Here is a 24,368-nt window from a genome sequence, read left to right as displayed (position 1 = left end):
GCCAGAAGCTAGCCTTTAGTTAACTATCACTCTACCATCTATAAAACATCAACCTTCAGAGGAAATTCAGTATCTGGAGAGTAATAACGCTATCCATTCTGAAGGGTTGTGAGTGAGGCTTTATCTAGGGAATGTTTCCACCTGAATGTTCAGGTTCCTTTCACAATCACTCGTGATAAGAAGAGCAGGGCAAAAAAGCTAGGTGACTTTTGCATATGCTAATGGGAACACCTGAATTATGATTCACAGTCATAAGTCGCTGAAATTCCTTATAGCCTGCACTATTCAATGTTATAATGTGCTTTAAAACAAGGCCAAAGGTGAGGTTTCCTTCCATATTCAAAATCATATAGCAAGAGTAGTATTTAAAAAAAAGTTCTTTACCCAAATATCCATTTGAAAGTAAAGCTCTAATAAAGTCACATAATATAAAATGATATCAATTTATACCACAGCCTAGTGGAAAGAACATTGTATTTATAAACAAAGGACCTGGGTTTGAGTCCAGAGCCTACTGCTTGAGTAAACCACCTGCCTTCTTTTAGGCACCTGGTGCCATGGGACATAGAGTATTGGACTTGGCATCAGGAAGATCTGATTCTGAATCTTGCCTTGGACACTTATTAGCTAATGTGATCCCGGCAAGTCACTGAACCTGTTGGTCCTCAGTGTCCTCATCTGTAAAATGGGAATAATAAATAGCACCTACCTCTGAGGGTGGTTGTGAGAATCAAATAAGATAAGACATGTAAAGTGCTTTGCAAACATACATAAAAGCACACATAAACTGTGGTTATTATTATTATTATTATTATTAATTATTCAGTAAGGAAGTCAGTTTCTTCATAAGTCAATGAAGGAGTTTGGATGCTTTCTAAGGTTGGCTGTATCTCTTAATTCTGATAATTTATGATCTTTATAGTGACAGGCAGTCAGGCACACTGGGAAAAACCCTGTGCTGAGTCTTAAGGCCTTTTACTGCTGACTTTGCCACTAAGGAGATATGTAAACTTTAGCAAGCTATTGCTAGTCATCAATTTCTTCATCTATAAAATGAGGGGGTTGGACAAGAGGACCCTTAACTTGCTTTCTAGCTCTAAAAGACAACATCCTTAGAGTTCTTGATATGTGTAAAGGACTACTGTAAATTAGACAGAACAGGGACTGGACCTATGGTTTCATTTCATGTGTCCATGGAACTCCCAGGTGGGAAAATTCCCTCTACCAGTACAGCTTCATACCTTGTCTGAAATTTAGAATGTTTGAGAGTAGCCTGAGGCACTGAGAGATTAAGTGACTTTACCCAGGGTCACACAGCTAGTTTGGATCCGGGGCATGACTTGAACCCAGGTCTTCCTGGCTTTGAAGCTGGCTGTCTAGGTATGATGAATGAGTATAAAAGAAAAGGCAAACAGTTCCTGTCTATGAGGAGCATAAAGTACAAGCCATGAGAGTCCTCTAAAACACCTTGAGAACACTGAACAAGTGAACAGTTCCACAAAGGGCAAACATACCAACTGAATGGCAAATGCTGGGAGGTGGCAGAGCCAAGAGTGATCCTAGCTCAGAGATGTTACTGAAAGGCTGCTCAAGGAGCATTTGGAACCTGTTGAGGAAGCTGCTAGCTCTGGTTTGGAGACAAGGAAAAAGGTGAGGAGACAGAAAAACAAAAGCAAGGACTAATATGTTTCATGTAGACTGGGAAAGCAAATTGTCTTGGCAGAAGTGGGGGTGCTGAATGAGAAACTATAACTGTTATCTATCAGTCGTGTCTGACTCCATACAAGCCTTTCTGGCAAAGGTGCTGCAGTGGTTTGCCATTTCCTGCTCCAGCTCATTTACAGATGAAGAAACTGAGGCAAACAGGGTCAAGAGACTTATGCAATGTCACACAGCTAGTCAGCATGGCCAGATTTGAACTCAAGTTCTCTTGACTCCAGGCCCAACACTCTATCTAGCTGCCCTAACTAGGTAGCATTTATAGCATCTTAAGGTTTGCAAAGTCTTGTAAATATTATCTCATTTGCTCCTCACCAAAACCCTAGGAGGTAGGCACTATTATTATTTCAATTTTTACAGATGAGGAAACAATATGAGAGAAATTAAATGACTTGCCCAAGGTCAAACAGCTAGTTAGTGTCAGAGGAAGGATTCAAATCCAAGCTACTGTGTACCCTAGCTAAAGAAAAGGGAAATGACAGTCAGTTGATTGAGGGTTTTGAATGCTAATGGCCTACCCTAAAGTATTATTACAGCATTGAGGTGAATCTGTGTTCTCAAAAGCTATGCCGGTTGAGTACAAGCCCTGGCATTTCCTTCCAAGCTAGAAGCCTTTGGGGCAGCCAGAACATCATCCCTCAGTAGCACCTAAAAGCATAACCATGCAGAAGGCTTGACAATAATTGAAAGCCACAATGATCCTAAGAAAAATGTAAATTATGGTCTGTAAACTGTATAAGAAGATGCAGAAGTATATAATGCATTTTGGAAAAGCTTCCTCTTAAAATGATTAAAATAAGAAAAGTTTCAATGCTTAAAGGAATAAACTTTCAGATATTTGGAAGGATTAATTTCCTAGGTTCTAAGTAGTAATTGTTAACATTTATTTAGCTCATTATGATAATAAATCTTTAAAAAATCCTGTTTCAATGTATCATTATTACATGAGCATGATGAAGGACAAAAAAGCCCATCAAACAAAAGGAACAGTTAATTAATTAGTTATGATACTGTTCAAGATGAAAACTTCTTTGATGATGGTGGTGGTGATAGTGATGACGATAACATACATTTTCAAATACTACTTAACAGTTCCAATGAATGTTCAAAATGGCAAAAGCTACACCTCAGATCTATGGAAGTGAAGCGCAAGTTATGGAGAAGTCAACCATGTTTGAAGAACTTTAGGACAGACACAGAGACTGCATCTACTGTCTAGGACCACCCTAGTGAACTAAGGGGAGGCGTACCATGAGTAGGCCAGCTAGGAGGTGAGGAATAGTTTTGGCTACATATTCAGTCTGTGAAAAAAAAGAACAATGCAAAACAACCTCTCATCCTTTTCCTTATCTAGAGCTAAGGTAGTGGTTTGGGTGAAAAGAGAGGAAGATGGTGTTAAGAATTAGAGCTTTTAGAACAGAAGTTCTTAATCTGGGGTCCGTGAGCTTTTAGATATAGAGAGATATGGATACAGATGATATAGATAGATGATGGACATATAGACACATAAAGATGCTAACTATAGATGTAGGTATAGATATAGATAGATATAGATCCAGTGGTGACCTCATGGGATCGCAACCCACAGTTGAAGAAGTGCTGAAGGGATGGCGAATAGAAAAAGTTTAAGAAGCTCTGATATAGAGCATAGGGAGATAGAGATATATAGGTATAAATATTTATGTCTATATAGATGCTAATATAGGGATATGACAAATATCAATGATATAGATATAGGTATAGATTATGTAGACATAAGTAAATATGATAGAGAGATAGAGATGGAGATAGAGTTAGAGATAGACATGGACATATATCTATATATAGATGTAGATATAGATATAGTACATGGTATAGATATAGATGATAGAGAGATATATGAAGACCAATATAGATATAGACATAGCTATATAGATATAGAAATATGACATAGATATAGGTATAGATGATAGAGATAGATGTAGGTATAGATTTGTATCTATATGGGTGCAGATAACACAGATACAGATGATATAGATGATGACATAGACATAGATACACATGATATAGATAGGTATAGATAATAGAGATATAGGCATAGGTGATATAGATGATACAGATAGAGATAGATATATTGATATATCTACAGATAAACACATAGAGATAGATAAATATAAATATATATCTATAGATAAATATATTTCAATAAAATTTCTTTCCTTTGTAGTAAAGTATACTTTATTTTGTTCATTTAAAAACAATATTCTGAGAAAGGGCCCATAACCTTCACCAAGCTGCCCAAAGGGTTCATGAAACACAAAAAGGTTAAGATCTTCTGTTTTTCTACTCTGAGATGTTACACAGGAAGCCATGGCAGAGTGGGTATAGAGCTAGCCTTAGAGCCAGGCAGATTTGGATTCCAGTTTTACCTCTGTCCCATACTGGCTGTATGACCCTAGCCAAGTCATTAAACCTCTCAGTGCTGCTAGGAGGTCTGTAAGACTAGAACGTGCAGAGAAGTTGTTGACTTGCATTGGTAGAAAGTGTTCCTAATCAGGGGATCTCTGTGCCATTGAAATCACATGTCTAGTCCCCAACCGTTTCCCTGTCTTCTAAATGTAATGAGGGACTGGGCAATGTGAGCCACATCCTTAGGAGCACCTGTGGTGCACTTTGACTGATACGTGTTTTGTAAGTCTGCTTTTGCATGTGTAATGGAGGGTCCTGTCCTCTCCTTTGGAGCATTGCAAGTATTCAATGACTATTTCTTGTCCAATTGCTGAGTGGTAAAGAAGGCCCTTTTGATTAGCTGCTAAGCTAGAAGTGAATATCTGTATGAAAGGTCCTGATAACTCTAGCCTTGGAGTCAGGAGGACCTGACTTCAAATTCTGCCTCAGACAAGTAACACTCACTAGCTGTGTGACTCTGAGTGAGTCACTTAACCCCAATTGCTTCACCAAAAAGCAAAAAAAAAAAAAAAGGAAGAGACTAGAGATAGAGAGACTAATTAGGAGAATATTGCCATAGTCCAGGTGAGAAGTTATGGGGGCCTGAACTGGGATGGTTGTGGTGTGTGTGGAGAGAAGGGGACAGTGTCAGAGGTGCTGAAGAAGTAGAATAAACAAATTGGATATGGAAGGGTGAAAATGGAGAATTGAAGATAACTTTTAGATTATGAACCTGGGTGAGTAAAAGAATAGTAGTACCCTTGATTTATGGAAACAGATAATGAGTTCTGTTTTAGGTATGTTGAGTATCATGTATATATCTCATTTGTACATAATTGTTTTCATATTATCTCCCCCATTACACAGGGAACTCGTTGAGAGCAGGGACTTTTTTTTTTTTTGCATTTCTTTGCTTAGCAGAATGCCTAGTACATGGTAAGTGCTTAATTAATGCTTGTTGGCTTGATTTCAATAAATGACTTATCTATGGAACATCAAGGTGAAGATGCCTCATGGATGGTTGGAAATGAAGGATTGGAGTTCAGGAGAGAGATAAGGACTATAAATTTAAGAGTCATCAGAATATAAATGAAAATTGAATTCACGGGAGTTGAGAGAGAAGAGGGATAGGTCCAAAACAGAACACGGGCATACCACTTACAAGGGGCACTATATAAATGACCCTACAATGGAGACTGAGAAGGACTGGTCAGACAGATAGGGAGAAAATCTCTACAGAACAGAGTCAAGAAAACCCAGGGATCAGAGGGTATGCAGAAGGAAGGAGGAGGTCAACAAGTTTCAAACACTGCAGAGAGATCCTTACTCTCTCCCTCTCTTCTCTACACAAATTCTTTTTTTTTTTTTTGCTTCCTGCCTCATTTCATATTCTCTTCTCTCTTTGCTCTCTTTTTGATCATGTATGGCTCTCTTGTCTTGTTTCTTCCTTCCCCTCCCCACTCTACCTTTTTTTTTTTATTGTTAATTCCTCTTCAATTTTTTTTTTCTTATCAAGGTTCTTATCCATCTTTTCTGCCTTATTATGCATTTGTGGTCTAGCAATTCTTGCAAATTATTTCACAAGTTTTTAAAAGAAAATAGAGTGATCATAGAAAATAGAGCGATCATACCTGTTTTAAAAACACGTTAAATAGCTTGTGATTCTTTGCTAGATGGTGATAGCAACTAGTCATCTAGGAATCTGTGAGAATAGACCAATGTTTGGAATAAGTCCTTCATTCCTTCAATAGATTCCTTGAAGCTTGCTCACACTATTCATGGCCAGCAAGTCCAGGTCTTTTTTTTTTTTAATAATTTATAATGTTAATGTTAGTCTTGCTCCCCCAAGGTAGCTTCCAACAATCATAAAACACTTTTTTTTTTGGAAATAAAAACATATCAACAAACACCTAAATCAAAGCCCTTTTCTTATTCTGAGTTTATTATTCAACAAATTAAGGTTGTGATATACACAAATTATAAACCTATATGAACCCTTAACTTTCTTTTTCTAATTGCTTCTTGAAAGAGATGAACCCTTCAAACAATGCTCCATCTATCCCCTTAGTTGGACTTCTATTTATTACAATTTTCACTGTGTGGACTAGTGGGTAAGGATATGTGTTCAAGGTTAAAATAAATTACCTGTTTCTTATTGAAGTTTTCTTTTTGGCCTGATCATCCACTTCACAAACAGATGGTAGCTAATATGTATACCATCAGAAGAATAGTGGGGTGCCTAGCTCTTGTCATTTTGAATCAGCCATAGATTTGGATCAAAGGATAATGACCACCAGGACAATTTCTTACTTATGTAATTAAAGTGAAAGGGTCATTCTTACATTGGGACAAAATTTCTCCTCATTCCTTCCTTCCTTCCTTCCTTCCTTCCTTTCTTTCTTTCTTTCTTTCTTTCTTTCTTTCTTTCTTTCTTTCTTTCTTTCTTTCTTTCTTTCTTTCTTTCTTTTTCTCTTTCTTTCTTCCTCCTTTCCTTCCTTCCTTTCTTCATTCTTTCCTTTATCTCTACAGCTCACTCAGGCTGAAGGTGTAATAGCCTCTAATGGGTCCAATCCCATTGCTGGTATGTATGGAAACTTTAACCTGCTCCATTTTTCTGACCTCAGCTAGTTCACCCCTTCTCAGGCAGCCTGCTGACCCTCCATTCCCAGGGGTTCACCATATTGATGTCATTTATATTACTCCTTCCCACTGACACTATGCTGGCATCTTAGTATGATAGCTGGCAGAAGAATTCTATGGCTTCCAGATTCATGGCTATAGTAGTGATGATGACAGTAGCTTAGTAATACTTCTATGTGCTCCAGACTGTCCCTGCATGAGTCAGGGGACAGTACCCTGAGGAAACACAGCACTTTAGAGGGCTAATTCTGGAAGTCTGCTCTCCACCACATAGATGGAAATGCTGCAGTATTGCACTCAATAAACATGTGTTGATAACAACCACAATATATTCAGTGGGTTGGATTACCTTTGAGAAATTAGACAGTGCTTTTAATGAACCCAAACATTCCCATAAATCAAAGGTCTATATTTTTATCACAAACATTCTTACACTAATGTTGAATGCCTGTGGGTCATGGAATACCATTGTTTCTGAAGAACTGAAGTTGAGGAACACCCAAAGGGTAATAGGAAGGCTCGTGGTAGGCAGGCTACAAAAATGTAACAAATGATGAATTATGCAGAAGAAGTAGAATGAAGGATGTCATTAGAGAAATGCATAACAGAAAAAAAAATCAAGTCAGTCACATATTGGGAGCAAGTGACAATCAATGGATAGCATTTTGTTATCCCTGCAATGTCAAGAGAATTTGAAGAAGAAGACAACCTCCCCCCCCCAAAGACGTTAGGTGGACACCTTATGGCCAATTTATGGAGGGGGGCAATGGCCAAAATATTCACAGAATAAGCAGGAATGGATGGGTTGCAGTCTGTATCACTGGAGGGAATACTCGTCAAAATGAGATCATAAACCCACTGGACTCATGGAGAAGCCATTACAAACCTGCCTGACTTGCTCAGCACTGGGCTACCTTTTATGCAAATGTATTTTACTAACATAATGAAGCAAAAGCAAAACAAGACAAAACAAAATGGCTATTGAGAGCCAAATTCCAACTTCATCACTTCTAGTTGTCTGCTGTTGAGCAAGTAAAAAACTCTCAGAGCCCCAGATTTCTATCTGTAAAACATGAATTATAATAACTGTGTTTCTTACATTACTGGGTTATTCTCAGGATCACATGATATAATGCATGTAAGTACTCTTTAAATGGAAGATGAATGGAAACTATTGTGATTATTAAGTAAATATTATCAACCACTGCTTGAACCAAGACACCAATCAATCTGAAGAACACAGTTTAATACTATTAGTACACATTCCTGGCAAGTGCAAAAACAGCATTCATTTTTATCTATGGCACTGAAAAAATTCACTAAAACAAAATTTCTTCTTGAACAATTCTTAAAATATGACTAACTCTTTAAGAATACAAATGAACAATTCTTCTATTTCTCAGCCTAACCTATGATTTCTTTGTGGTTCCATATGCTAAATGCTTACATGGCATATTGGCAGTATGTGAACAATAAAATTATATACTTCTTGTTGCTAAGGAAACTTGTGATAGGAAAGTTAATAAATCCACGTGCCTAGGATAATTTAGTCTAAAACAATTCATTACTGTCAAGTCTTCTTTGTTCCTGGCCTCAATTAATTTCCTTTTCAAAAAGAGATATTTAAGGGTTGTTCCACAAAATATTCTTTCTTCTAAAATGAATGATGAATGTGTTTCCCATATAGAACTTCACATGAAAGATATTTGCTTTCAGAGATTAGCTCTGATCTGACTCCATAGACTAGGATCTTAACAGTATCTACAACAAAGGCCTGCACTCAATAACAATAAAATTAGACTTAAAATGTTTTCCCCCCCCAGAATGCATAAAATGAAGTGACTGCTTGTCATTATCTGTAATAATAAATGTTTCATGAAGACTGACAGGGAATGTGGCAGGCTATTAATGGCTCTATAAAGGTCGGCAGGATTCCTTCCCAAGTGACTTTCAATTTAAGTCAAGCTTAAACTCATGCATGTTAAAGAGCTTGGTACATTTACCGAGGGTGATTTTCAACAACATAGTGAGACAGCTACAATTCGTCTCAAACATCAAGAGAGAGGTCAGGAGAAGGCATGAGGAACCACTTCCAAGGACTTTTAGATTGTTATTAGATAGTTTCAGAAATGTGGAAAAATACTAACCCAAAATAGGACAAAGGCAAATAAATAAAACTACTCTTTCCAAATTTATTGATTTCATCCAGTGAAAGAAGAAGTCTGAGAGGCTAGGAAGAGGGAGGATTGCCATTTGACTCATGCCCTGAAATTTAGACATGCAGGAAATTATTATAACTGCCTTTATCAAATTGGAAGTATGAGTGGCTTCCTTTTCTAAAGACAATTTTTTTCAGATTTAGCTTATATAAACACACACACACATAATTTTATATAAATATCCAATGCTATTCTACATTAAATATATAATTTTAAAAAAAATTTATCATGAACATTTTTGAGGAGTGATTTTTCTGGACACAGAGCCCAGAAAATTTATCACACTATTTTGAAATTAAATAATCTTCTCAACCGTTCAAGCTCAAGTTAATAAAATGTTGTTTTAATGATCAGTTTGACTAAAAGCAACAATTGTGATAAATTTCAAATTTTTACCATCTAATACTCAAACATAACATTAGCACTGGTTATAATAATACAAATGGCAAAAACATCCCAAAAGGCAGCCTCTGGTGACATCATGGTTCTGACACTAAGATAATTCAATCAGATAACACAAGATTTAATCTGAATCACCATGCAAGCAATTCCAAGTTAGCTTACAAGTAACAAGAATCAGGCAACTCACCCAGATTCCGACCAGTGAATAGTTTCTGTAAAGGCATAGAAAGAATATACATCTATCCTCAGCTCTGGATTCTGACTGAACACTGCAGACATACAAAGTGCTATTGCCCGTAGTTTGTGAAGTTATTTAATTGTGCCAAGTTAAGATTGAAAGTAAAAATAACTGCAGTTAGAATAATGATTTGCAACAGCAGAAACTTCCCCTCTCTTTTCTCTGCCTAATGCTGTCTCAAAACTCTTTTGGCTATCACTTTTAAGATATTTTCCAAGATCCCAAATCAGGTTTACTATTGGTCCATAGCCTGTTTCAAAATATGATCTATGCAGGATTCAGCTCATTGGCTTACAAATAACAATGCTTGCTGCCAGTCATTAAAACTGGGTCTACACAACACCGAAAGTGGAGATAAAACTATTATCTAATTATTGAGAAAAATTAAAATAAAAATCAAAGCAGACAGCATGTTGTCATGGGGAAAGCATGGCTTTGAAATAAATCCTGCTTTGTTACTCACCACCTCTCAAGTCTTCAGTTTCTTCAATTAAAGGATGAAGGGGTTGGAATATGGGATATTCAAAGTCCCTTTCAACTTGTAACTAAGTGATTCCTATGGCTCTATGCTCTAAGAATACAACTTTTAAATAGGTTTCACATTTTAAGAAATCTCTCTGTCTAGTGTTATTTGAAACTCTTTGTATTTAAATCACTCAGTAATTTTTAATAACTGATTTCTAAAACTTGAACCAAATGAGTATGCTTGTATAAGGTATTGAAGAATTCTAGTTTAGCCTAAGACAATTCAGTAAATGACATTTAATAAGCATTTCTGGTAGAATATTAACTCAACGAGCCAATCAACATGCATTTATTAACTGCCCATTACACATCTATTATCTGTATGAACTAGGGATAAAAATGCAAAATTAAGACCATATCTATGGAACTTTGACATTTTCAAAGCAATTTTCTTACAATAATACTGTGAAATAAGCAGCGCAAACATTGGCTACATTTTACAGATGAAGAAACTGACACAGAGGGAAATAGATCAACTTGCTCAGGTTCACCAGGTACTAAGTAGAGGAACCAAGATTTGAATTCAAATTTCCTGACTTCAAATCCAATCTTCTTTCACTACATAACACTCAATTTCAGAAAATTGAGAATACCGAAAACATTTTTCTCCTAAAGATGTCAAATATTTTGGTTTTTATTATATAGATATTGAGATTCTAGTGTTTTCAAAATAAATTCATTAATAACCTGCGGAATCCAGAGTAAAACAAACAGAGCTAGTACTCAGAATGGATTGCTGTAATCCAATGAACCAAGGATACACATGTTCTAGAATATTATCCTCACTCATCTGCCATGTTGTTGCCCTTCTTTCATAACCTTAATCCTTACCATTGGTATTATCAATCAGTCTGCTGTTAGACGAGAAAACAATAACAGCATTTCCAGAAGGCCACTCTTAACATGATTATTTTCATCAGGGTTGGAAGGAACCTCAGAAGGCATCTAGTCTATTCTACCCCCAGTGTTACAAATGAGGAAACTGAGGCCAGGAAAGTCAAGTGGCTCATCCAAAGTCTTAGAGTTAATCAGTAGCAGAACAAGGACTAGAATCCAAGTTTCCCAATTTCTAACCATAACCTAACGCTTTTCCCATTACACTGCATGTTATGGGGAAGGGCAAGAAGGGCCTGATCACATCTACTGGTACATTAACACAAATTAAGTAATCTGATGTCACCTTGAAAGAATAAATCTGGTACTGCCAGAACAGGGCATGAAAGAGCAGTTTCAAAAATGACTGAGTGAAAAGTGACAGCGATCACACTGTCTTGGGGAACATCACAAAAGACCAATAAGGGAGTAAAACGAAGCCTGAGGATGGAGACTAAGGAGACAGAGATAAGAGGGTTTCTCAGGCTGGATAATTATACGCAGGAGAGATAGAGCAAAGGAGAAAGAAACATATAAGTGATAGACCATTTCTTTGACAATTTGGCAAAGACTGTGAATTCCAAAATTCTAATTCCTCTTAATAATGTACTGATTAACAATGACCTTGCCTTAAAAAAAATAAGTAAGGCTTGAAATTCTAGCATATCTTTAAAGAACTTAAGGCTTACAAGAAACTACTGAGAGGGCAACAGAAAAGGATTTTAAAATACATAGAGGTAGAAGAGGTCAAGGAGTTGGAACATGTATACTATTTTCAAGTTAATAAAGACAGCCTCACATAGAGCATAGAAGACCAGCCTGGGAGTTACTAACACCTGGATTCAAATGTTGCCTCTAAGACATTTTAACCATATGACCAAAGACAAATACATTAACCTCTCAGTGCACCAGGCACAATACTATGCAACTACAGATGAATTTCCTATATCAGTAGAGGGAGTTTTCATGCCAGGAGTTCCCTAGACTGAGAAAAATCACAAAATGTTCTTATTATCCAGGAATAATTATAAAGCCTACCCTCCATTGGCATTAAAACAGCTAAATATAAGAAGTAGAAGGAAGTGAGAAAGAATGAAAAAAAACAAAAATAGAAGAAAACGGGAGAGATGATGATAAAGATCAGAAGTGATGATGAATGTAGCAAGAAGTAGACCCCCTGAAAACAGACAGAAATGACAGAGAATTGAAAAAGCCATAAAGGGTGATAGGAGGGGGAGAGTGAATAAGCATCTATTAAGCACCTTCTATGTGTCAGGTATTGCTCTACCTATGTTACAAATATCTCATTTGATCTTTACAACAACTCTGGGAAGTAGGTGCTTTTATTATCCCCATTTTATGGTACAGGAAACTGAGGCAGACAGAGGTAATGTGACTTGTGCAGGGTTACACAGATAATAAATGTCTGAGACTGGATCTGAACTGAAGTCTTTCTGACAAGTTCCCAGTGCCTGGTGCTCCACCCATTGTATTACATAGTAGCCTCAGGTGCCTCCACAAGGTTGGAGGCAACAAACACCAGACAAAACAGGCCAGCGTCAAATGCACAAAAATAAACTTACACACCTCAGTAGCTGTATCACTGTGGCATGCTGATAGTCACCTACTGAAAACCCCCAGTAGACTTGAGGCAAGAAGCCCCAGAGGCCACACTAGCCTGGCGAGAGAGAGAGAGACAGACAGACAGAGAGAGAGACAAAGAGAGAGAGGGAGAGAGAAACAGAGAGAGAGCCTGTACCTTGGGTCTTGGAAAAGGGCAAGACAGGTGAAATTTCAAGGTTTTATTGCTGGCAGGTATGCATAATAAATATAGGGATGTAGAGCATGCAGGAATGTGGACCATGTGGGTGATAAGCTTGGCTTCCCTACCTAGGCTCTTACCTTTACCTGCATGACAATTTGGGGGCATCTAGCAGTTCACCACAGTACCCCAGTCTCTACACAAACACTGGGGATTTTCTAGTAGAGGCCTTGAAATGGGATTTAGAGACTGACAGACGTAAAAAGAAGTTAAATGAGGATATAACAAAAGTTGAAAGGAATTTGTTAACACTAAGTCTGAGACTTGATGGACTTCTGATCAGCATGAGGCACATGTGGTGAAAAGAACAAGCTGAATCTTAACCTGGAAGCACTCCAGCTGTCTTTTGGCTTTATCATTATCCTCCTCTTTAATTTTCAGTTAGCTAAGCTGTGTTGTAAGGTCCCTAAGGGCAGGGGCTCTCCTTTGTTTTTGGCTTGGTACTCTCAGAGCTCAGCACAGTGTAGGCATTTCATATGGTATTAAAGATCTACTAAGGTGTGGGCTGCTTGACTGTGTAGAACAGTCAGAGTCCCACTAATTTTCTACCTGTGGTTAATGAAGCTTCAGGAATTCGATTCCAGTTAGAATTCACCACTTCTTTACTGCATTTTGTCCACTGGAGAGTTCCTTGACTCGGAAGCTCTAGTAATTACAGTAGAGTCAAAACAGAGAAATGAGAGCTGTAAACTATAGATACCAATGGAAAGAAAAAATAAGGATGCATGTTGAGCCTAAAAAGGGTTTCAAATTTTGGGGGTCCCTTTGGGAGGACAAAAGACCTTCCATATTGCTTTTCTTTCCTACTCCCATTACACACTAAAAACATCCCTTAAGCTTGCTCCAGTTTAGCACTTATATTTAGATGTGGGGATATAATGGTGGGTAGGTAGAAGGAGGAGTGAGACCATGGGGTTGATTCTGGCCTCAGTCAGTGAGGCTTTATGTACCTCTCTTCTACTATTCCTTTCTGACAGAACAGCCTCTCTCACCTCATGGAGAGCCCAATAGTGGGAGAGCAACTTTTCTTAGTGCTAAGAAGATGTCATGGATGAAGTAACTCAGTCAATATTGCTCTACCTTTTTATGCCTTTCTCTCTGAAAAAGTCACCTAGACACCAGCACATACCACCCTTGTGTTTTGGTGAAAGCCTGTATAAGACCACCTGGGGCTTTAGTGTATCTGCCACTGTTAGGACTCTGGACTAAGGGGTGAGTGGAGTAAATCATGGGTGACACTGTAGACACATCAAATACGTCTTCCCTTGGCCATGTTCCATTCACAACATTCTTGAGTATGGTCAAACCAGATTAAATGTAATTGGGAAATGTTTAACAAAATAAATAAAAATACAATAAAATGTACATCACATCACATTTTAAAACTAAGTCAAGATGCAGCCTGCAAGGATCCTTATGTATGGATTAATTTCTCCCAAGTCTGTTTGAGTTTGACACCGTGGCTGAAAAGCTAGAAGATATAAGCAGTCATTTATTTTCAGACAGCTTAGGAGCAGAGGAAGAATGACCCTTTTTTTTTTTAACATCTGGTAAGATCTGTTACCCATTGCTGAAAGAGACAATTTGATACTACAAAACAAATAAAAACCAAACCAAACCAATATGAGGAAATGAATTAATGTGACAAATATTTATTAAACACCTGATATGTATGGGTATTGTGCTAGGCTCTATGAGTACAAAGACAAAAACAAATAAGAGCCCTTGCCCTCAGGAATCTTACAACTCAGCTTAGCTAACTAAAAATTAAAGAGGAGGATGTGATAAATTTTGGGAAATAAATAAAAAAGGATAGTGAAAAATTGTGAAATATAATACAAAGGAGTTTAATAAAGTCATAAGACTTTTTATAAAAACAGGCTAGTGGAATCCAAGAATTGGAGGTTAACAGAAGAAGAAAATTAGCTCATATAAAGTAACACCAATAGTGATCTTTTTTTCTGGGCAAGAACTAATTTCCCAAGGCAAATACATTTAACTTATGGGCTTGTACTTTGTGTAAACAGAGCAAGTATCTACCTACATTCCATTCATTCATTCAGCAAATATTTAAAAGAGCATATGAAATGCCTCCCTGCTCCTAAATTTCTCCCCCACCAGACAGAAAATGCCACTCCTAAGGATATAAAAGGTTTCTTCTAAAATTGTTATCTGGGAAAAGAAATTAATTAAGCCATTGCTCTCAATTAACACCTTCTCTCGAATAAGTTCATCAGAGGGTAGAGCCCCAAAGTGGTAGGACAAATCACTGATAAGTTATGGTGGCAAGGCAAAGGTCTAGAGCTCGGTCATAGGCCTTTGGAGGCTACACTGTAATGGAGTTTCTGGTGATTCAGGGAGAGAATTGAGTGTCTGGGGCACAGGAAAGAGACTTCGCTTATTTTCTAAGCTTGTCTCCACCTCTCCTTGGTTTACATGTCAAGGATGCAACAAAGGAGACCATCCTATACTTGGATGATCCTTTGATTTCTTCCACCAATGCAACTATCTGTGTCTCCCAATGGGGCTCTGCTGGTAAATATTTAACAAATGACTCTCTGAAAAGAAAAAAGTACCAACACACTTTAAAGCTTTATCTTCATTATTAAATTTTTCTACATCACTTTAAGTCCAAACAATCAATACAACAATCAACAAAGCCTTGTTTTGCAGTATTTGCTGATTTCTGCCCTGTAAATACTTATGCTGATAATTTAACAACTGACTCTAACAACTGCAAACTCTAGTTCCAGTCTATCCCCTGTGAGTGTCAATGACACCTTCTCATCTGATTCTTTTCTGTCTTTCCATGAATCATTCATAGGAAATTTACTGAAAGAGCTAGAAAGTTTTGTTTCTATTTTTTGAGTTCTTCAGGGAACTAATACAATACTTGTCCTTGTATTTTGCTCTTGATATAAGAACAGATTAATTTCTTGACGGCATTTCTGTCTTCCGCAATGACTCTGACTTTACTTCTCAAACACAAGACACTTTGGTTGTATGCTAAAGCCTACCTATTTTCATCCTGAATCTTTTTCATTGCCTAAGCAATTTCATCACTTGCCATTACAATTACTTCAGGATGATGTTTCATGATTTATAATCATGTGACATCACTGAGAGAATATTTATATTAAAGATATTGGTTTTTGGCTTCGGGGACTAACCTGACACTGTTGAAAACATTTTGCCTTTTTCCAAATGCATTCCAGTCTAATCTCTTATTATATTCAATTCTGGACCAAACATGGTCCCAACACAATTCCTGTCCAAGATAAATATATTGCTATCTGTTTGTAATATAACCAATAAACATACTGATATAATGAAGATAAAGATTGATATAATATCCATATTGATATAACAAATGCATGTGGCAATGAAATAAATACATTGGTATAATGAATTTGATGAGTTATTTATTCGGCTGCATGTCATAGTTTGGTCAATATGCAGGTTTCATTCATCTTTCTCCATTGCGTATAGTGAGACCAACCTCTTCTGTAAGTACCATGAATTTCACTGGACAGTTTCCAGGGATTGATGTTATCAGCAGTTGGAAGCCTTGCTCTCAATCAAGACTTCCATCTTTTGTTTGAACTCTGAGCAGAATACTTTCCATGACAGGGAACACTGTAGGTGACCATAATCAACAAGCATTTATTAAGTGTTTACTATAACTCTTCCGGTTTTCCATCTTGTTTGGTGTCCCTTCATAGCATGTCACCAATCAGTTATCTCCATAGTTGCATGTGTCATAGACTCATATTATTTTAATGTATGTGAAAGACATATTGACTGAGGGGGGCTTCATCTTTTCTAATCAATAACATATTTAAAAAATTGAAAACAAAGTTTCCATTTATGTATTCAGCAATAATCTTTGAGCATTTACTATGTTCCAGAAACCATTTGATAATGGAGACATAAAAATCCTAATGAAGCAGCCTTCTAAGAAGGATCTTAACATTGTATTGGGAGGAAGAGAGAATGGAACAACATGTGTGCAGATAAAAAGATACAAAATACATCCAAAGCAAATATAAAATGATAATTGCATTTATTTATCTGCATACATATTGGTCCCCCCACCCCCAGCTGCCCCCACTGGAATATAAGCTCCTTGAGGGCAGAGACTTTTATTTTTGTTTTTGTAATTTCATTGTCTAACATAGTGCCTGCTTCATGTTAACTGTGGTAATAACAAGAAGGAAAATCAGGATATGCTTCTTATTAGAGGTAGTACTGGTGCTGATGTGAGGAGCGAGTGGTTTCCAGGAACGGTGGGAAGAAAGTAGGAGCAGTATGTAATGTGTAAAGGCTCCAGAAATGGGAGATGGGATGTCATGTGAAGGGACTAACTTAAAAGTCAGTGGGGCTGGAGAGTATGTGAGATTGAGTAAGGTGTAATGAACTTGAAAGGCAGGCTTGAGATTGATTGTGAAGGGCTTTAAACTCTAAACAGAGGGTTTTGTATTTTATCTTAGAGGAAAGAGGGAACTGCTGAACCTTCCTGAGCAGGAAGGTAACATGATTAGATCTCTGTATTTATTTGGTCAAGTTCAGCCACTGTTTCCAGATTCATCTTAGAAGTAAATCCATTAACAAGAATGTATTAAGTATTCACAGTGCCAGGTACCACGAATACAAGCAAAAATGAAACAGATTTCTAGAGAATCTTGCATTCTAAATGGGATTTACATTTAAATACAAATAAAATATTAACCTGTCCAAATTAAAATCTAAGAAAAATATGAAATAAACATAAATACACAATAAGCTGAGGGGGAGGAGGTACTAGCAATAGGAAAGATTAGGAAAAATCACATGAAGAAGGTGGAGCTATTTGTGCTGAGCTTTGGACAAAATGAGTGAATTTAAAAGGAAGAGGTGAAAAGGCAGTTCATTCCATATGGAGGACAGCCTTATGTAATTTTCTAACATAATACATTACTTGAAAATTATTGGATTTGCTTTTTTTTTAAATTAAAATTTGCTTTTATTTAAAAAAGAAGTTTTTTTTTAAAAAGAAATTGCTTATTTGAACCCTCAGACTTTGAGTGGCCCATTGAATCAGTTGAGGAACCATAAATAGATCAGGTGCTGAGAGGGTAAACTCCAGAGGTGATGGTTCCATTACCATCACTGCAGATTTTTTCTTTTGTTGTGTGTGTGTGTGTGTGTGTGTGTGTTGTTTTTCTCTAGTGTTATCTAAATGTTCTTAGCTGCATCCACCATCAAGTTTTCCTAAGACTCATTTTCTAAACAGCTTTTCACTGTTTTGAAGAAATGCTATGTTTGAAGTTCTATTATCTGCTTATGTAATGTTTTATAAACGAGCTGTTTTCCTGAATCAGTGTTGCCTTTGACTGACAGATCTCTCAGATTAAATGTTTGAGGTATTTTTTGGGTTCTTTTGGTCTCCTTATTGTGATGACTGCTTTCATGTGACACATGAAACAGAGTCAAACTTAACTGATAAATTAATGAGTTTTATAACTTCAAAACGCAGTCCTGCATAATTTATTACTTACATACTAAGCCTCATATTAGTAATATTAGTGTAAAAGAGATGAACATAGAGGCTTGGTAAATTATACAAATTCTTTTATAATGTGTTTTCAGTGTTAAGGACGCATCTGATCAGACTGCAAAGAGATGCAATGGGGTACCCAGGAGTGAAAACTGGGTTTGCAGTCAATGATCTGTTATGATCTTAGTTAAGTCATTTAGCCTCACCCTTAACTTCTACATTGAAAAAAAGAAAAAGGTTTAATTAGATGACTTCCAAATTATTCTCCAATTCTTTTTCTATGATCCTATGATCTCCAGATACAGCTGTATAAAAATGAAGAATAATTCTGCAATAATAGAATGTAAAAAGCCATAGAAAAAAACTATTGAGAAGCAATATCTATAAGACATTCCTATTTGAAAACTGCAGAATCAGAATATCTGGTGAATATTACTCATTTTTTTTTGCAATTATTTCCATTTCCCAAATCTAAAATTACTCCTCTAGCTGCTACTGCCAATTTCACTTGCTCTAGACTAAATCCATCAGTCCCTGTATGGTCTGGTGCCTTGTAATATCCTTGGCTGAAATTAAGAGTTAACTAGGAATGGGGCAGCTAGGTGGTGCAGTGGATAGAGCACTAGGCCTGAAGTCATGGAGGACTTGAGTTCAAATCTGGCCTCAGACCAGACGCTTGATACTTACTTACCTGTGTGACCCTGGGCAAATCACTTAACCCCAATTGCTTTACCCTCTCCAAAAAAAGAGTTAACTAGGATGATTAACATAATCTTATTTTCCTTTTCAAACTAACCACCTTTCTCCCTCATGAAACCCCACTTCTCTTTTTCTTTAATCATTTTTGAAATCTTTTTTTGATTCTTCCTTTTTTTGTTATCTCCTGTATCCTATGGACCCAGTTTTTTCTTTTTTTCAAAACATCTTTGCTATTTGCTCTGTTTTCTCTATGACCTCTATTACTACCCTAATCTATGATATCATTAATTTATGCCTACATTACTGAAGCCAAGCTTCTTGCCTTCAGTCTCTTGTCACTAATCTGCCTTATATGCCACCATCAGGCTATTATTAAATACAGCTTTGACTATGTCATTCCCCTCCTCAAAATCGTGTAATGAATGTTGTGATAGTAGACATGTCCTAAATCCACCCCCATTCCCATTTGAAAGCTAGGATAGAGAATTTTTTTTTTTTTATGAAAAGGCATTAAGACAATTCTGAAGACTCTGTTAGCTCAAGAAACTACTGGCTCAGGCTGTTGACATTACTTCCTGGTTGCCTGAATACAAAACAGCCAAGAATACAGTATTCTCTGATGCTAGTAGATCCTGTCAGGTAATTCAGGCAAAGAACCTTTGGTCAGATCAATAAACTCAAAGTGTTCTCAATACCTATCCTTGTTGAATATCCTTCTCTTGATATGGCTGAGTAAATCTCCTTTTGTTAACTACTGAATAACCTCTGGGCATCTAATTTCATTCCAATATCAAATCTAAACTAACAGGGAACTGACCTGAGTTAGACACAGTTGAGAAAATTTTTCCTGGAGCAGTGAGTCCTCATTCTTCTTCCACGTTTTCAAAGCCCTTCAATCTGGTTCCCTTTTACCTATTCAACTTCACTGGCCACTGTTCCCAAGCATCACCCTCTGCTAGTCTCACAAAAGGCCCCAGAATACAGGATGCTGTTTATCATTTCTGTACTTTTGTTAAGCCCCATCTCTACTAGTTCCTATAAGGGCCCCTGAAAATAAATGTGTACTCTCATCATCATCTACACCTCTCCAAATTCAATCCATCCTTCATGGACCAGCACATATCTTCATTTCCTAAATAAAGCTTCTTCCCCATTTTAGCCCACACTTTGGCAAAATCCAAAGATATTTTGAAAAAAAAAAAGAAAAAACCCTGGACCCATAGGATACAGGGGATGACAAAGAAGGAAGGATCAAAAAAAGAGATTAAAATGCTTAAAGAAATAGAGAAGGGGTGTTTTATGAGGGAAAAAGGTACTAAGTTTGAAAAAGAAAATAAGATTATGTTAATCCTCCTAGTTACCACTTTATTACAAATTCAACCCATTCATCATGGCTCAGATTAACCTCTCATTTCCTAAATAAAGCTTTCTTCCCAATTAGCCCCCACTAATGTGGTAGAATTGCCAGAGTGATGGACTTGGAATCAGGAAAACCTGAGTCCTAATCTCACCTCAGATACTTGCTAGCTGACCTTGGGAAGATCATTTGATCTTTTGGGGCCTCAGTTTCCATAAAATAAGGGAGTTAAAGTTGATGAATTCCAATATCCCTTTTTGCTCTTCATTTATGACCCTTCTCTGAGTTATTATTGCAGTAATAGCTAATATTACATATTTTAGCACTTTACTCCCTTTGGTCTTATACTGTTCTCTAGTTGCTTCATTCCTGTTGATCTTCTCTTTCTAACTACAGTGCAAGCTCCTTGAGTGTGAGGGCTATAGTGAATAATTCAGATTTTTTAAAAAAAAATCCCTGTGGCACTTTTGCTGGGTACTAGTATGGATTAGCACATATAAAGGACTGCTAGGTGGCATAGTGGATAGAGTGCCGATCATGGAGTCAGGAAGACTCATCTTCCTAAGTTCAAATCTGGCCTCAGACACTAGCTGTGTGATCCTGGGCAAGTCACTTAACCCTGTTTGTCTCAGTTTACTCATCTGTAAAAGGAGCTGGAGAAGGAAATGGCAAAGCACTCCAATATCTTTGCCAAGAAAATCCCAAATGGGGACACAAAAAGTTGGATATGATTGAACAATGTTCAAATTAAGTGCTTACTGGTTGACTAGGAAACTAGCCTTCATTTATGAGAGAACGCTTGCTCTTTAAATCTAAAGTAATAGTGGATAGATAGTGCTTTTGGCAATTATTATTTAGCAATCATTTAGCAAAGACCTGCAGCTATGGTGGCCATCAGTCAGACTCAGACATGACCTTTTATTTCAATAGAGTGTTTGAAAATGAAGATTTTATGATGTACACATCAATTCATTCTACTCTTGGGCTCAGATGAGAATGAGAATAATGGCGTGGGAAGACTGCCAGAGTCAGGAGGCGTGGGTTTGAATCTAGGATTCAAGACTTATCAGCTGTTATAAGACTATGTCGTTAAGTCATTTCATCTACCGGATCCTCAGTATTCTTATCTAAAAAATGGTGCTAATGATGCTGTAGTACAGAGTTGTTATGAGAAAGCCACTTTGTAAACCTTAAAGTGGGGCAGATAGGTGGCACAATGGCTATAGCATTGGGCCTGGGAATCAAGAAGACTCGTCTTCTTGAGTTCAAATCCAGCCTCAGACACTTACTTGCTATGTGACCTGGGTAAGTCATTTAACCCTGCTTGCCTCAGTTTCCTCATCTGTAAAATGAGCTGGAGAAGGAAACAGCAAACCACTCTAGGAACTTTGCCAAGAAAATCCAAATGGGGTCACTGCTTGATTGTATAAACTCAAAGATTAATTGGTAATGCTTCAGTGTCCAATCAAGCAGTGATGAATCCACCGAATTGCATTTTATAATCCACATTTATATTTTCTACAAGAATAATAGGATATACTTTATCAAGCCCTTTGCTAAAACCTAGGTTTTATCTATAACATCTAGGTTTTATCTATAACATTTGCCTGACTAGAGTATAATAAACCTGTCAAAAATGGAAGTAAGGTAAGTCTGCCATGTTCTGTTCTTGATGAGTCCATACTGGCTCTAGATGTTTCACTAACCATATCTTTAATGATTCATTCTAGAATTTTCCCAGGAATCAGTCAAGTTCATTGTTTTGTTGACTTTGTTCCTTTCCCTTTTTTGAAAATTGGGATCTTGTAGATTTCTTTTAGTTTGCTAAACATAGGCAATATTAACCCCTTCTCTCCTTAGCTCCCTCTCTCCATCAAACCTAGTCTCTTCCTCCCCAGCTAATCTGTTAAACTAACGTATACTCATGCTATGGTGATGAGTACTAATAGGCCGATAGGCTACAATAAAGGCTTACAATATATTAGGTTACAATATAATAATAAAATTATAATAGGTTACCATAATAGAGAAAACATTTTAACTCAAAGAAATGACAACCTAGAAGAATGAAGAAGAATATAGTAGAAAGGACATGGATTTGTAATCAGGGGAACTGGTTTTAAATCCAAGTCCTGGATAAATCATTCAACTTTTCAGGGCCTAGTTTTCTTCATTTGTGAAATGAGGTGGTTTGACTAGTACCTTCCCACCTCTAAATCTGAGATATTAAAGATTCTAGTGATCAGAATTTATCACAGCAGGAGATTCACTTGGGGAGGCACTCTGGGATAAGGTAGACTTTCCAATGTCCCTCAAAGAATCTCCTATGGGTTACTCCATTGATATAGAAAGCCAACCCTGCACACAACATTCCATGGGTAGAGCAGCACTGTTTTAAGCACCCAAACTCTCTAGTTCTTTTCGTGAATTTGTCTTTTAAATATCCACAATGTCTTTGGCATGAATTTGTTGGCAAAATGCACTGCAACACTTTGTTGGCATAGATTGCGCTCCAAGAAATTCTAATTCCCAGTGGTGAATAGGAGTTGCTTAAAAATCTCAGTATGACTGCCAGAGGAAATTCAGGCCAATAATTAAATGCACGTGAATGGTAAATGGATGCTGACCTCTCCTGGGGGGACCCACTACTCTGTATGTATGTATATGTATGTGTACTCTATTTATCTATCTATCTATCTATCTATCTATCTATCTATCTATCTATCTTTCTTTCTTTCTTTTTCTATGCTATTGAGTTTAAAGCACTGCCAAAAGGCACGTACTGAAAAGGCTAGTAATTCTATTCAGCCTGTATTTTAGTTTGGAAGCATGAATATTCATAGGGAAATTTTAAAATGAGAAGCAAAAAAGTAGGGAGAAGAGGTATGGATGCTATAATACAGGTGACCATGCTGTGGGCTAAGATGAGAAACAGAAACCTCTGCATAATGCATGGTGGGAAAAGCTATGGGAAAAACTACTTTTATGTCAGTCGAGAGACAGAGCTGCTAGCCAAAGAAGAGTTCATCAAATTAGGATGCCAATATAATATCTCATGTTAACCAGGGAATTATAAAAAGAGAATCAGGGAGATAACAAGAAGAGAGGAGGAGACTTGATCTCTCCATGGCTCACTGTTCTCGAATAATTGGGGATTATAATATGAGAGCCAAAAATTAACAATAAATGATTTGTAGACTATAAAATTGGACAGCACCTAAATACCCAGACCACAGTGGTGATACCATTACAGAGGTCAGTAACACCAGACCAAAAATCCAATCAGCCAATAGTTTTATGGCTAAGGAACCACTGAACATTTAAAATTATTTTTTGTGCAGTGGATAGAGCACCGGCCCTGGATTCAGGAGGACCTGAGTTCAAATTTGGCCTCAGACACATAACACTTACTAGCTGTGTGACCCTGGGCAAGTCACTTAACCCCACTGCCTAGCCAAAACAAAACAAACAAAAATAAATAAAATTATTTTTTGTATTTTTGAACTAAAGTTTCACTACTAGATAAATTGGCATATGTTACCCCTGAATGCATGAAGCATTTTTTCTAGGTACACATAACTAGATTTCATGTTTTCACTGGCTGACATTATTTTCAACATTCCTGAGTTGCTGAGGATTGTTACTTTCCCTAAGTCCTTTGGGTCCTAAGGGTCCTTCTATCCCCATTAGATCTGCTTGGCCTCTCTGACTTCTTCCTACACACAACTTGTTTCCAGGGCAAAATGAGAGTTGACTGGGGATCCTTTGTGTTAGTCTAGAACTGGGGAGCAGATATGGAAACTTCAGAGTTGGAGAAGTTATGGAGTTAGATAACCCAGGAAAGCGATCTATTTAGTATCTCAGGTCAGTACAACATGGGAGGCTATATGGTTGTAGACCGTTTTTCTAAT

General features: G+C 37.1%; 1 protein-coding gene across 3 annotated transcripts in view; it reads right to left on the bottom strand.

The window, feature by feature from the left end:
- Positions 1–24,368, bottom strand: part of HAPLN1 (hyaluronan and proteoglycan link protein 1) — a 95,326-nt gene that overhangs the window by 44,243 nt on the left and 26,715 nt on the right. Inside the window, exon 1 of one of the 3 annotated variants that reach the window (XM_021007966.2) lies at positions 9,595–9,808. The exons of the other annotated variants lie outside the window; for them this stretch is intronic. Coding sequence (XP_020863625.1) covers positions 9,595–9,646 — 52 coding nt within the window. The 5' untranslated portion in view covers positions 9,647–9,808. Of the gene's footprint in view, positions 1–9,594; positions 9,809–24,368 lie in introns of those variants that run through there. 3 annotated transcript variants of the gene reach the window in all.

Source organism: Phascolarctos cinereus, unplaced genomic scaffold (assembly GCF_003287225.1).
Source record: "Phascolarctos cinereus isolate Bilbo 61053 unplaced genomic scaffold, phaCin_HiC Scaffold_4;HRSCAF=312, whole genome shotgun sequence".
Lineage (NCBI taxonomy): Eukaryota > Metazoa > Chordata > Mammalia > Diprotodontia > Phascolarctidae > Phascolarctos > Phascolarctos cinereus.
The sequence above is the reverse complement of the archived record's forward strand: the minus strand, read 5'-3'. Positions and strand labels throughout refer to the sequence as shown.